This window comes from Colias eurytheme, chromosome 3, assembly GCF_061535395.1.
Source record: "Colias eurytheme isolate Ceu_HAF_F1 chromosome 3, ilColEury1 Martin Lab GWU primary, whole genome shotgun sequence".
Lineage (NCBI taxonomy): Eukaryota > Metazoa > Arthropoda > Insecta > Lepidoptera > Pieridae > Colias > Colias eurytheme.
In genome coordinates, this window is record NC_142982.1 from 4346243 (window position 1) to 4360403 (window position 14161).

General features: G+C 31.1%; 3 protein-coding genes and 1 long non-coding RNA gene across 4 annotated transcripts; 3 read left to right on the forward strand and 1 right to left on the reverse strand.

Annotated features, from left to right (window-relative positions):
- The first annotated feature begins 523 nt into the window (after positions 1 to 523).
- On the forward strand, positions 524 to 3481 carry LOC149909495 (uncharacterized). The gene is made up of 4 exons (XM_090120178.1): positions 524 to 749; positions 2030 to 2105; positions 2371 to 2489; positions 2854 to 3481. Exons 1-4 carry the CDS (start codon positions 524 to 526, stop codon positions 2997 to 2999), a joined length of 567 nt encoding a protein of 188 aa, XP_089976304.1. The 3' UTR covers positions 3000 to 3481.
- Positions 3482 to 3615: 134 nt separating this feature from the next.
- MED18 (mediator complex subunit 18) lies at positions 3616 to 6480 on the reverse strand. Its single transcript, XM_090119493.1, has 5 exons — positions 6245 to 6480; positions 6003 to 6134; positions 5628 to 5832; positions 5292 to 5404; positions 3616 to 3923 (listed from the first exon to the last, which is right to left on the reverse strand). Exons 1-5 carry the CDS (start codon positions 6338 to 6340, stop codon positions 3798 to 3800), a joined length of 672 nt encoding a protein of 223 aa, XP_089975619.1. The 5' UTR covers positions 6341 to 6480; the 3' UTR covers positions 3616 to 3797.
- A 958-nt stretch (positions 6481 to 7438) lies between these two features.
- LOC149909497 (uncharacterized) lies at positions 7439 to 8665 on the forward strand. The gene is made up of 2 exons (XR_016458316.1): positions 7439 to 7771; positions 8401 to 8665. It is a non-coding gene; the product is annotated as an uncharacterized LOC149909497 (long non-coding RNA).
- Positions 8666 to 12221: 3556 nt separating this feature from the next.
- Positions 12222 to 14064, forward strand: Rrp4 (exosome complex component Rrp4). The gene is made up of 5 exons (XM_090117604.1): positions 12222 to 12469; positions 12579 to 12816; positions 13040 to 13174; positions 13326 to 13514; positions 13833 to 14064. Exons 1-5 carry the CDS (start codon positions 12345 to 12347, stop codon positions 14046 to 14048), a joined length of 903 nt encoding a protein of 300 aa, XP_089973730.1. The 5' UTR covers positions 12222 to 12344; the 3' UTR covers positions 14049 to 14064.
- Positions 14065 to 14161: the final 97 nt, after the last annotated feature.

Genomic DNA, 14161 nt, shown 5'->3' on the forward strand with positions numbered 1-14161 from the left:
CAATACCATGTGAATAAAACTGCTGCTCTACAGCTACATGCTACAGGTGTGGGGTGTGACCGTGTGAGTGAGATGAGAGAGTGTTGTGTTAGATACTTACTACAGAATGAATGAATGAATGAAAATGCTTTATTGTTTTGAAAAAATATAAATACATAAGAGAAAGACAAGACTTTACAGAAACAGCAAAGGGCGGCCTTATCGCTTATACAGATGTATCATGTAAGTATGTATTAATATTATAGATCGTATAGATCCTTAGATTATTAAGTAACTTAATGATCTAAGTATAGGTCCATTGATTTTATAATATTGTTTGTAATTAATACTTTTGCCACTATATTAATTAACTATTTTGTCTATACAAAGATGATTCAAAGTTAAATTCATAAAATGTAGGTACTACCTATATGAAATCTGCAGTATTTTTACTGCTAAGTGCAAACTGTAAAATATAGTTACTCATTAGTCAACTTCCAAGAAAAAAATTGAAACTTTTTTTTCCTCACCTTTCGATATCATCATGCGCATGTGTTTTGAAGGCAGGGCGGACGTGGCGATGGATTTGGATTATTATTTTTATGTGAAAAGCATTTGGGCCGTGTGGGCGCCGTCGCCCGTTGGTTTGACTAAACCAGACTTCGTGGCGCTCTACTACCTGTTCGCCTTGACGCTCACGCCGCGCCGCACGTTAGCGGCAAATCATTGTAGAGTTGAGTTATATGAACATGTGTCAACTTTAATCGAAAGTCATTATTTAACAAAGAAATCGTTTATGGTGAACGTCGATACGAGTCAAAAACTTAATAGGCTAAATTACATATTTTGTAGTAATGAAACGGATTACGTAAATAATATTGCCTAATATGTATTCATAATTTATAACAGAAATAGCACATTTGCCACGAAGATTGTGGGTAGGTACCTACCTATTAGATTAGAATTTAGCAAAATTCAAGAATGTTGCGTTTTAGGAATTAAAAAGATTATCTAAAGAATAATAACATCCGTTACATTCACTATCAACTATTACGCATTACAAACAGGTAGGCAGTATAGGCACATTACAAAATATGCTTAAACCTATTGAGCTCTTCACAACAATTCTCTGATAAAATAAATAGGTATGGAAAGGTTGAGTCATAGTAACATCGTGAATCGTGATGCTTGCCACGTTCCTAGTCGACTTTATAATATGTACTACTTCTTCCTTTTATAAACTGACTCTACATTTTGATATTTAATTTAATTTGTTTTCAAGTACAATTCTATTGCATTAGTCTCTTCTCATTATACCTAAACAAATACACTTATTGTTTTTGAGGAAGTTAGATTTTCATCGGTAGGAGAGGTTTTCCATTAAATCTCAATGTAGCGTATTCAAAATATTATTAACTCTATTCACTGAAATCAACATAAAGCAAACTTCATTATATGATAAGAAAATTGTTTTTGATTTGAAACCACATGATGATTTTTGGAAAATCTGCATCAACAATCGCAATACTCATACATTTTTATCGTACGTAACATTTGCAATCCTATCGATATCAAATTATAATTTTTGAGCGGGCTTATTAAAATTTAGATTGGTACGTAGCTAGATTGGTTTCAGGAGTAAGTTAATATTATACACATAGAGGTAAGAGGTCGGTAAGTAAGTTCTACACGTTCTTATTCTGTGGTATGTATAGGAACTAGTTACCTAGGTATATCTCCCATACCAAGCAAGTTCTTACAAAATCAGATTGCTAGGTAATACTGAGGTAATTTTTAACCACTAAATAGTCAATCATATAATATTATCTTTTTTCTTTTTTCAAAAAAGGAGAAGGTTATCAATTCGGCCGGTATATACATAGGTAGGTATATATATTTTTTTTAGTATGTACATTTTAGAATTTAGATCATTAAGTAATGATCTAAGATGTACCTACACCGATTACTCCGAGGTTTCTTAACCGATTTACGTGATTCTTTTTTTGTCTAATAAAGCGAAAACTAATAATAATTAATGATAATATTACAGAATTTTGTAATGGAGCAAGTTATGATGACATCATTGGAATCGAATACAAAGTTAATCCAGCGCCAGATGGTCATAGGTATATTTAAAATTTGTGTGATTAGGTTCTTAGTTACTGTTGATTAAACTAAGTAATTAATTTTAGTAAATAACAATATTTTCTTTTTTGCGAAAATAAATTGCGTTATCTTCCTCAAAGCCTACAAGTAGGTAGGTACCTAACTCAAAATACTACAATTTAATTATTTGGCAAGAGCCATGGGAAATTCAAGTTGTGAACCTGTTTCATTTCGTAATAATCGTTTATGGTGTCTAATAAATTCTATAATGATGATTATTAATAGATGCGGCATCTGTCCTACATACTTTCAAAAGATTTGCGCCTTCAACTTCCAAACGAACTCCACATATATATTCGACAACCACTGTGTGATGGACCTGTATAATTGTATTCATGGAACCGGTAAATTCTCTTTAATTATATACCCAGATTCTCAAAAAGTAGGTGTGGGCAGCGCGAGTGTTTTTTCATGTTTGATGTGGTACAGTTTAGTTCAAAACACTCCAATTTATATCATTCCTCCTACATATTTTAGTATCTACAATATCCATCCAGTATTTATTATTAGTTTTATTTGGAATATTGAATATACCTCTAAAATTTAATTTCATCTACTTATCTAGTCTAGTATAAAAAATAGATGTAGAGTGTAGAGTCTCAGCCGTGGATGCATTCCACGCCGAGGTGACAATATAACTAAACAATGAAAATCTCAGATGAAAATTAATTGTATCAAATTTTTATTAATATGTAAATATATTTTCAGTGTTTGTTCAATTGAAAAGATATGAAAATTGTTTGTATATAGGCAACTTTGCCTATGTTCACGGTATTAAGCGAGAAGATTCCGACTACGGAGAGGACCACATAGGAATTATAGATACGAAGAAAAATCCAGATTTTGTTAAATAAACAGAATTTATTATAACTAGTCAATATTTTTTTTAAATAATACTTGGCGTGTGATCTAAAATAGGGTCGAAACCTAAAATGTAGTTTTTAGAATTTTTGTCTGTTTTTCTGTATGTAGGTATGTCCGGGTTTAACTCAAAAAGTACTGCAAAGATTTACTTTAAATTTGGTACAGAGAAAGCTAGAAACCTGAGGAAGGACATGAGTTTTATCCCGGAAATTCCACGGGAACGGAAACAATGAGGGCTTTTCTTTGACTAATACCTACAGTTTCACTGTTTACGTTGGATATAGATGATATTTTATGTATCTACTAGCTGCGGCCCGCGGTTTCACCCGCATTGCTCCACTCCTGTTGATCTAAGCGTGTAATCATTATAAACCCTTCTTAGATAAATGGGCTATCTCACACCGAAATAATTTTTCAAATCGGACCAGTGGTTCCTGAGATTAGCGCGTTCAAACAAACAAACTCTTCAGCTTTATAATATTATACTTAGTATAGAATTAATGCAGTCCCTAGTCTCATTAGAGATTTTATTCTATAGGGTTCAAGTCACAGCTGTTGTAGTGAGCAACTCTTAATACTAAAGCGTACAGAAATAAAACTACAAGGTAAAATTTTCATTCTTTAATAACCTATAAACCTACTTACATAGATATTTTAACTTATTTATCTAAGCGCATGAACAAAAATACCTTCGAAATTCATTTACTGTATAAAGTTAATCTTTTTTCACATATATGTATTATCACCAAAGAATGATAATTATGATGAGTCTAAATAAAATACATAGGCTAAGTAACCGCCATGTGGCCAAGCCTCTTATAGTCTATTTTGTCGAGTTGTACGAGCGGTCGCAACTGATCCGCGAAGGCACGCATATCTTCTCCTATGGCATCTTGACCCTGTGGTGCTAAAACCTACAACAAACAAATTATTTGATTTTTAAACTGAACATAAAACTAAAAACATTGTAATTGAATTAATTAAATTAGCTAAATGGATTGATCCAAATATTTGCATATTTATTTTACTGGTACAGATTGTCCTTTACATTCTATTCTGTTCTGAAAACTGTTCCAGCTAGCAACTGCATTTGCGAATTCAAAGTATTGTAAGTTGGTACCCTTATTGTACATTGTATATATTGTTATTTCACACCTGCATATAAAATTTTAATTCAATTGATGTAAGTTATTTTCCTGGGATGATAAATATGCAATAAAAGAAGTTTCATATCTATTTAAATAAAAATAAAACACCAAAACGTATGGAAGCGCATATTTTCACAATTATTGCAATTTCCGAGTATTGCAATTTCCGACGGCATAAAATCAGTAAATCAATATTATTTATACTGTTACGTCATAGTTTGTAAAAATCAAAATTAAAATGATAAAATCCAGAAAAATCAAGTGAAGTGGAACAGGGTGTTCATAATATTAATTAGATAATAACTTTAAAGCCGGACAGAAACAAAATTAATAAGTATTCTTCTATAGCTTGACTGCATCTGGTACATTCAACTCACAAGTGTGTTAAGTGTCAACCTAGTAATTATTCACAAACTATATAACATGTGAGCATTAAGGCTATTACGCTGTTCAAGCAGCCATAAAAACACAATATAGTCATTATTTTATAACAAGAGCATTTAAATTTAAAAGATTTGTATTTGCCATTGAGTTACTGTGATATTTATTATGCAGATGAGGTAAATTGTTGACAGTGGAGGCCATACCTACATTCAATCTCAATCATATCAATTTAATTTGTGCAATATTCATATTCTTTTGAATTTCCTCATCACTTCCTTGTAATTGAAGATTTTATACTATGTATTTTCAAGTACATAACTAATTTGCTCTGTAAGTTGTGTTTATACAGGGTTACTTGTAAAACACCAGCAACCTCTCAGGACAAGATAACGCAATACATTATTTTTAAATGATTTTTTTAAAGTTTTTATTGTACTCTCCTAACATTTGTAAGTCTATGTTCTATTCATTATCGAAAGGACGAGCCGATGCCTCCTTTCCCCTCTCGTTCGCTTCTTGTTTACGTAATTTTTGGGATGCGCGTATAGTTTATAATATTCAAACGGAAAATTAAATGAATTATTTATATTTATTTTTGTATGAAAATAAAATCTAAGAAATTACAAAAGTCGTAGAACAAATGTTGTTACTTATGATGTTAGCTATCTTGTCCTGCGAGGTTGCTGGTGTTTTACAAGTAACCCTGTATAATGATATTTACACTTTAAGACGTTTTGAACATATACTTACGGATAATTCAACAAGATAACTCTGTGATATTGGCTCAGGAGGCATTGAACTTTGGGATATCTTGAACACTTTTGCAACTGTTATTTTCATTCTGCCTTTTCTAAACATATAACCTGTACAAAAACACTTTAAAATTATATGAGTTATAGAAGTAATATCTAAATTTGTAATCAATTTGATTCCATATATCATATAAATTTATCCCTCATATAATAGATACATATTTAACATGAAATATATGAATATGAGCATAATATTTTTTCACAAATCTATAGTTTATTTTATTAAATTGTTATAAATATATTTGTTCATTTACATAATAACTATAAGTAATACCTTTAACACTATATTCAAACTCAATCCTACAGCCAAGCTCATTAAGGAATTCAATGAGCATTCCACTGCAGGCGATATCCAAACTTGATCTGACAACAGTGGGCCGATTCTTGTCGCCCAAGTCAGGTTGTCCAATATATCTCAGCTGGTACGGCATATCCCTTGCATCTAGGGCCTTTCTCACTCGGAGCATAAGAGGAGCCATCTGGAATTATAAGTCATTGCTAATATATATAATATAGTCATTGCTTTATTAATATCACATTGAAACGAAAAAATGTTTTTTGTTTGTTTGGCATTTGCAGACTATTTAAACAATAATTTTTGTTAGTCGAGATGCTTCCTTTGTAAAAGAGCATTCATTTTGTATATTACCTGTTGATTTGGATCCCGTAAGCTGAAACAAACTTCCTGATCATCAAATGTTTCTGGGCCAGCATCAACATTATCACATAGACCTCTTAATCTGTGTAATAAAACCTCAACTGCTGAATCTAAGACAGAACCCTGAAAAGATGAGATGAGACCATTAAGAGTATTTAGTATTTATAGAACAATCGAAAGATTTAATCATTCGAAGCTACTGAATAATAGAGATCCTAATAAGATTCACTGACCTGTAGTAAATATTCTTGGTTTGGAATAATATTAGCTTTCAGTGCTTGCGACAGACTGTCGGTCGCAGTGATAGGAGCAGCGTTTATTGCCGACATAGTGTTATCTAATTACGACAGCACTGCAAAACATTGAATTAATAAATTCATACGATTAATTATATTATCTAAATATAAATATATGAACTGCATTTATTAGGATAATATTTTGAACACATTCACAAACAAACCAAACACCCAAATGGCAAATCACTGGCAAATGGGCAATGGAAAATGACAATTTGATTTTGACAAATGACTGACAGCACAGACACATAATCACCACAGAGCAAGTGATGTTAATCACAGAGTAAAAAAAAATCCAAAAGTGCACGCCTCATAATTTTTTTTTAATAAATATTTATTAATTATTATTTTTGTTTATTTAATAACAATTAAACTACATCGAATCAGACCCTGAAAAATGAAAGGGTTCTATTCCTGAGCATACTCAAGCGTAAGAGAAAAAAAAAGACTCGATTAGTAAAGTATTTCGGTCGCTATCGTGCTAAGCTATCGTGTTAACAAGAAAAAGGATCCGCACATACAGACACACGGACGTCCAAGACAGAACTTTTTTAAACTGTTTTTTAACTAGTTTAAATAACAAAAATGACATCAAAAATATCATGAACTTTAAAAATAGTGTTTTTTTCTTAATATGTGTGTGTATGTATTATCTTACAAGTGCAATGTATGGTACATAAAGACATTTTAAGTTTGAAAAATCAGATGTTTTGCGCGAAGTGACAGTAGTACCCACCTCAACGCTTCGCTTATGAGGCGTGCAATATTACAATTAGAAAGAAATAAAAAACATGATAGAGTTCTATTAACTATACAACAATTAATAATTGAAAACAAGTAAGAAAGATAAATAGTTCAAAATTATTAACATAAATTGGAAGACAGACGTATTTCCGAAAGGTTTCTGATTCAAGACAAAAAGAAGTCTGTAGTTTTTATATTGTCAATCTGTGAATGTAGTGTCAATTTGACTGTGACACTCGAGGTGACACTAATATTACTTGCTCTGTCTGTAGCTCAGAGGAATAAACCTATAGAGTACTTGTATCGAGCGTATACAATTTACATATATTTGTTTCTCTCTATCTAAAGAAAACGTCGTAAGAAAGAATGAGATAGCTATAGACTACAAGCTTAGATTATACACCTATAGATGTAACCACTAAAATGACCTTCCTTGAAAGAGCGAGATCGTTAATTGTCAAACCCATGCAAAGAAACAGGACAGAATATATAGTTTTTGTCTTTGTCGACATGGCCGGTTTTATTGTTTGGCAAGAACAGATTGTGACAAACAAACTTGGCGTCTTTTGGATTTTTCTGTGATTGTGTGAATTTACAGTGTTTATTGCGTATAAAAATTGGATAATACAGAATATTTAGTGTACGTGCGATGGTGGGTTGCAGTGTTTTGGGTTGTAAAAGCCGGAGTGAGCGAAAAATTGAAGGAATAACATTTCACACGTAAGTAGGCGAAATTATCATTTCTTTCGTTATTACAACGCCAGATGATCACCGATTATGATGTTTTGTGATGAATTCAGTGATGTGATGCCAAGAATATTGAGTTGTGATACGTGTTTTCACTATCTTAAAATAAAATAACAATTAACGATGAACGGTTCAGGGTTGCCATAATGGCTACTTTAATTTACCCAAATAAATCATATTTCTTTATTGTCAGTACATACATACGATTCGAGGTCTTGTTTTGTGAAGAGAAAATAAAGATTATGATTATAATTAAAGATTATGATTGTTGGGTTTGCTTATCATGGTAGGTACTCATCCTACTTATATTATAAATTCGAGGGTTTGGATGTTTGTTTGTTACTCAATCACGCAATAACGTCTGGATGGATTTCAATGATATTTTGCACATGAGTAGTTTATTACCTGGATTAACACGCGGATGAAGTCGCGGGTAAAAGCTAGTACATAGTATAATATTTTTATTGAGAGGAAATTAATTCTTCTGTACGTAAACTTTAATTTTAGTTACATTTATTTAAGGGCTTTATTGTAGTTTATTTAACTTATTACTCAATAAAGATAAACTTTCGTAACATGCGAATAAAATCTTCTTTTTTCAGGTTTCCATCCAATATTGATAAAAAGAAATGGCTGGATGCCACTGGACGAGAAAATTGGCTGCCAACAAAATAATCAAAAATTTGTTCCATTCATTTTGATGATGATTCATTACTGTATAAAAATAAAATAAATTAAAAATAAATCATTCAAAGTATTGGTAACGAGAGGACAGTAGTGATTTCCGGTTTTCTACTCTTTTTTGTCAAGCTGTAGGTACTTATTTCATTATGTATATATATATAAATAATAAACACGTTTATGTTATAGACTGGTTTTATTTCATCATTGAACGTGTCGTGTGTGTTTTATGTCGTGTCGGTCGATAGATGTCTATCATTGAAGTATTATTAAAGAGAGGACACCACGAACAAAATCTGTGCAACAAGCGCGGCGAAGCGGGCCGGCTAGTGAGTCATACACTTTGTAGATATTCTGCCTCTTAATACTTATTAAAAAAATATGAATAAAATTATCAATTAAAACCAATCAATGTAACAAAAAAAAATGGTCCGAGACGATTGACTCTAACTCGTGTTACAAATATGTAGTTTAAAAGCGATGCCCTCTCTAGTACGTAGTACGTGGTCAATGATGTCCATACAATTCTCCTTACCTACCTTACGGAGGTTTTATTAAAGTATTTCGTACGACTACGACATAAGAGTTACATTATTGAAGCTAGCATTTAAAATATGCAAATTCAGAATTTTTAGTTTGCGAAGTACTTACAGGTATTTATAAAGTCTGTTCGCGATCAAGTAAGATTCATAATATTTTTTACCTAATATGTGGGAACTGCCAACTTATTAGGCAACACCACAAAATTCTATTTCTGTTTCAAGTGCGGCCACGCCATGGTTACATCTATAGTAAGCTACGTTTCAACTAGTCCAGGAGGAATCGGCGCATGAGTACCGAAAACTATTCCACCTCAATTTTTTTATGTGATCCTCTTCAAATTGCCCTACTGATGATATAAATGCATGTTGCCATGGGGCAACCCGGTGCCATATTGTTTAAACCGAAATTGTTTAAACAATTGCAAGGAATTGTTATTTTTCAACCGGACAAATTTTTTTTATATTTTTTATCGAAATACCAATAAAAAAGGTCCAATTACTTTTCACGATAAAGTTAATATTTTCAAAGATATGAATTTTTTAAGGTTTGAAAAATCTCAAATTTGGGTACTTTCGACCCATGAAAAATATATTTAAAAAAAAAATAATATATAAGTAATATTTTTTTTTCAATTCTCTATACAATAGTTAATAATATTGTTAATAGAGATTTAAGAAAATTTCATTGTTTATATCTGTTTTTTAATTGTTAACTTCGCGCGCTCACAAGTACGCGCCGCTTACCTGTATCGCCGTCTCTCTCTTACTCATGCGCTGCATCGGCCTCTCTGTGTCTTGAAAGTAAAAGACCTAGTTATTGACACTTTAAATTTTATTTTAGTTAAAAAAAAAACAAATCAATTCTAATAAATTAATAAATATAATTTTTGAATTAAAAATTTTAAGATCTTTGGTTTTTTGAGAACATTTCATTCTTTTAATTAAAATCAAATTGCGAGTGTCAAACAACTAGGCCAGTGTCAATAACTGGGTCTTTTACCTTACTTGCTGTTTCAATAACAAAAAAGTAATATAAACTGACAAAAAAGTAATTTTAATTACATGTTTCAATTTATGCTTAAATAACTTTAAAAAAATTGATTTCAGAAAAAAATATATAAGAAACAAATTGTAGACAATTTAATTATTAATAAGATTGCTCTCTTTAGAAATCTTGATAAAGTTGATAGTTTTTAAGATAAATGATAAATAATGATTCAAGACACAGAGAGGCCGATGCAGCGCATGAGTAAGAGAGAGACGGCGATACTTAAAGGTAAGCGGCGCGTACTTGTGAGCGCGCGAAGTTAACAATTAAAAAACAGATATAAACAATGAAATTTTCTTAAATCTCTATTAACAATATTATTAACTATTGTATAGAGAATTGAAAAAAAAATATTACTTATATATTATTTTTTTTTTAAATATATTTTTCATGGGTCGAAAGTACCCAAATTTGAGATTTTTCAAACCTTAAAAAATTCATATCTTTGAAAATATTAACTTTATCGTGAAAAGTAATTGGACCTTTTTTATTGGTATTTCGATAAAAAATATAAAAAAAATTTGTCCGGTTGAAAAATAACAATTCCTTGCAATTGTTTAAACAATTTCGGTTTAAACAATATGGCACCGGGTTGCCCCATGGCAACATGCATTTATATCATCAGTAGGGCAATTTGAAGAGGATCACGTAAAAAAATTGAGGTGGAATAGTTTTCGGTACTCATGCGCCGATTCCTCCTGGACTAAACATAGTTATGGCACCATTTTTACTATAGGTACGTATTTAGATAGATAGAAGGTGATAGTGATGGGATGTGCTTCAATCGATAAAATCGTGAATGCATTTTGCATTTACGGTTTCGTGAAATAATAAATAATAAAAAAAAAAACAAAATTAATCATAAATTTCAGTTGAATACATTATTTGTTTAATTCTACGAATATAATAAATGCGAAATTATGCGAGAATGGATAACTTTCTCTTTCACTTTTTACTTTTGATCCCGTAAATCCCACAGGAATGGGAACTATGCGGGTTTTTCTTTGAAAACGCATGTATATTAAGTATGTATTTCAATAGTAGTTTCTCATCTATGAGAACTGTCATTTAATCAACCGTTTAATTTTCACATAGTTACACATTTAAAGTAAATGTGTAAAAAAATTTCCAAATAAAAATTCACTCACACACAAATGTATTTATTATCTAAAGGAACAAAAAAAAACGTAAGCGTAAGATTGCACAATTCTTCTAGAGTATCCATCTTGATAACACGCAGGCTCGAAATGCAGTGAACACAATCTAGCAAATTTCGACGGCGTCCAATCTACACGTTTCATGTTTTATACCCATTTTTTATTTAGCTCTGGAAATCTAAAACAAAATGAATTTATTAATAATCTAAAAGAGAAACAACAAACTAAACAGATAAGTCAAATAAAACAACCACGTGGTATTTTTTATTTTCCTGCTGTAGAAAATTTACATCAATTATTTGCTACAACAACTACATATAAATCTGATATAAGAAACAAAATAAATAAATCAACGTTAATATGAAATAGATTTTTTGTCATAAATCGATAATATACGCTAGATGTGTTACAACACTACGGTGGTAAACAAAATGCCAAACTTGATAATATTGTGACATTTTTTAAAAATTATTTAATTCTTTTGTATTCCACAACCCCATAAAGTGGGTAAATGTTACAGTTACAACATAAACTTATAAAAAAGCGCTTGATAAAACCTTCAAATAGGGTTAGAACATAAATATTTATCAATTTGCTGAAAATCACTTACCGATGGAAAGATATTTTTTCATTGTTTTCATCCAAAACTCCCATTCGACTAGTAATAGCCGGTAGCTAAACATACAATAGTCATTTTAGCACACTGACAAATAAAAAGAAACACTATAAACTTTATATTTTCTAAATATTTCGTTAAAAACACTTGACGCACTGAGCCCACCAGCTGGTTGGAAAACAAACTGACTGCCGGCGCGCTACGTTTGAAGACAGTGCAGATACTCTATCGCTATCTCAATCTGACTTATGCTGTTATTGACTAAGAGTAAGTAGATTAGAAAATATGTATTTTGTTCTGTCTCAATATAAGAACTCTATAGGTTTATTCCTCTGAGGTCTGTAGCATGGTCTGTAGCAATTAGCATAGGTCTGTAGTCTGTGGTGACTGGTGACACTTCATTGTTTATTTACTTTGCACGTTTTGTGGTTTTGATAATCTAAATTTCTTTAAAAAATTATAATTTAATGTTATTTATTTAAAATTTATAATAAATCTCACAATGTCCGGACACGTTTCTATTAAATTAGCAGCCGAAAGAGTAAATCACAGTGTGGCTGCTAACAATGAAATACCTCGGTTTTTTACCCCAGGAGAGGTTATTTGTGGATTGCAGGATTTTATGCGGTAATTTAGTTAATTTTTGGGGGAAATAATAAAAATTTAAATACATTATTGTATGTCAATTATATTTGGTAGCTAAATAAAATTATTTTTATATACTTTCATATTTCAGAGGACATGGAACATATGTGGAGGATGATTGCATTAAATCCTCTGTAGCTGGTGTTATGCAAAAGGTTAACAAGTTGATATGTGTGCGCCCGTTAAAAAGTAGATACGTTGGTGAAATCGGCGATGTTGTTGTTGGAAGAGTGCTTGAAGTACAACAGAGAAGATGGAAGATAGAAACTAACTCTCGATTAGATTCTGTTCTTCAGTTATCCTCTGTTAATTTACCTGGTGGTGAACTGGTGAGACTTTTATCTTATAAGTCATGATACTAATAATTTAAAGTAATTAATTGGTAAAAATCAACTTATTGTTAACACAAATAAAGCCAAATAGCTTTTATTAAATTAAATCAATACATATAAAAGTATCCAAAAAAGTTTTATAATCTTGAATCATAATATTCACAGTCACTATCCAATTTTTAAAAGGGACCAATGGTTTAAAACAATAATTTATTTCCAGCGTCGGCGATCAGCTGAGGATGAACAGATGATGAGACAGCACTTACAAGAAGGGGATCTGATCAGTGCAGAAGTACAGAGCATATTTTCTGATGGTTCTTTAGCCTTGCACACTAGAAGTTTAAAGTATGGAAAGGTAATTTAGTAATTCAATTTTATTGCTATATTTTTTATCTGCATTTATGTAAGTATTCGGATAAAATGAGAAATTATTAATGTTTTACCTACTTGGACACACAAGTGCATAATATATTTTTTGTACTTAATTTAATTAAAAATTATTTTAGTTATCACAAGGAGTATTAGTCAAAGTATTTCCCTCATTAATAAGGAGAAGGAAGAACCATTTCCACAACTTGCCATGTGGTATATCAATAATTGTGGGCAATAATGGGTTTATCTGGATCAGTCCGCAACAACAAGAACATAATATGGCAGTTGAAGAGGACAGAGATGATTCAGAAACCTACTTACAGGTATAATTCCTGTGTTATTACTTCAAATATGCAATTTGAATTATTTTATGGCAAAATAAAGGATTAGGTAGAAATTTTTATGTTATAATTTTTTTTTTTTTTATACAACAACCGACAAAGGAGCGGGCGATGTGAATTTTATTGGTTGTCGTTTAAGTTTCGTTAAATTAAATGAGGGTTATCTAGAAATCACATTTCTATACTGCCCCAGTTTTACACTTAACAACACTGGTTCATTGGCAAGTTATTTTTTATTATAAGTAACATATTAGGTAGTATCATATTAGGTAGGTATATCATTGTTTATTTTATTTTCAGCCAATCAGCAGATCGGATAGAGAAGCAATAGCGCGACTAAAGAATTGTATTGCAGCCCTTGTTGCATCCAAAATGATGCTCGATGATACTAGCATAATATTTGCTTATGAAGAAAGTCTTAAATATGAAGATGTGAAGGATCTATTAGACCCAGAAGCCATGCTTGATATTGCGTTCTTAACACAACACAGAATAAATGATGTTATGGAAGAATAAATATTTTGTTATTTTATTTCTGGTGTGGTTCTCTTTTATTATGAAAAAGTATTATAAAATTAAAACCATATAGCATTTTGTAGGCAGAATCTATTGAGAACTTATTACATAAT

What these genes read in the sequence shown, in the direction of transcription:
- LOC149909495 (XM_090120178.1), top strand. Translation starts at nt 524, where the DNA reads ATGCGCATGTGTTTTGAAGGCAGGGCGGACGTGGCGATGGATTTGGAT. An exon ending in TGTGTCAACTTTAATCGAAA is followed by an intron (nt 750 to 2,029) that starts GTCATTATTTAA and finishes ATAATATTACAG; the next exon opens with AATTTTGTAATGGAGCAAGT. An exon ending in CCAGCGCCAGATGGTCATAG is followed by an intron (nt 2,106 to 2,370) that starts GTATATTTAAAA and finishes GATTATTAATAG; the next exon opens with ATGCGGCATCTGTCCTACAT.
- MED18 (XM_090119493.1), bottom strand. Translation starts at nt 6,340, where the DNA reads ATGTCGGCAATAAACGCTGCTCCTATCACTGCGACCGACAGTCTGTCG. An exon ending in ACCAAGAATATTTACTACAG is followed by an intron (nt 6,135 to 6,244) that starts GTCAGTGAATCT and finishes TCATCTTTTCAG; the next exon opens with GGTTCTGTCTTAGATTCAGC. An exon ending in GTTTGAATATAGTGTTAAAG is followed by an intron (nt 5,405 to 5,627) that starts GTATTACTTATA and finishes GTTTTTGTACAG; the next exon opens with GTTATATGTTTAGAAAAGGC.
- Rrp4 (XM_090117604.1), top strand. Translation starts at nt 12,345, where the DNA reads ATGTCCGGACACGTTTCTATTAAATTAGCAGCCGAAAGAGTAAATCAC. An exon ending in GAAGTTTAAAGTATGGAAAG is followed by an intron (nt 13,175 to 13,325) that starts GTAATTTAGTAA and finishes AAATTATTTTAG; the next exon opens with TTATCACAAGGAGTATTAGT. An exon ending in ATTCAGAAACCTACTTACAG is followed by an intron (nt 13,515 to 13,832) that starts GTATAATTCCTG and finishes TTTTATTTTCAG; the next exon opens with CCAATCAGCAGATCGGATAG.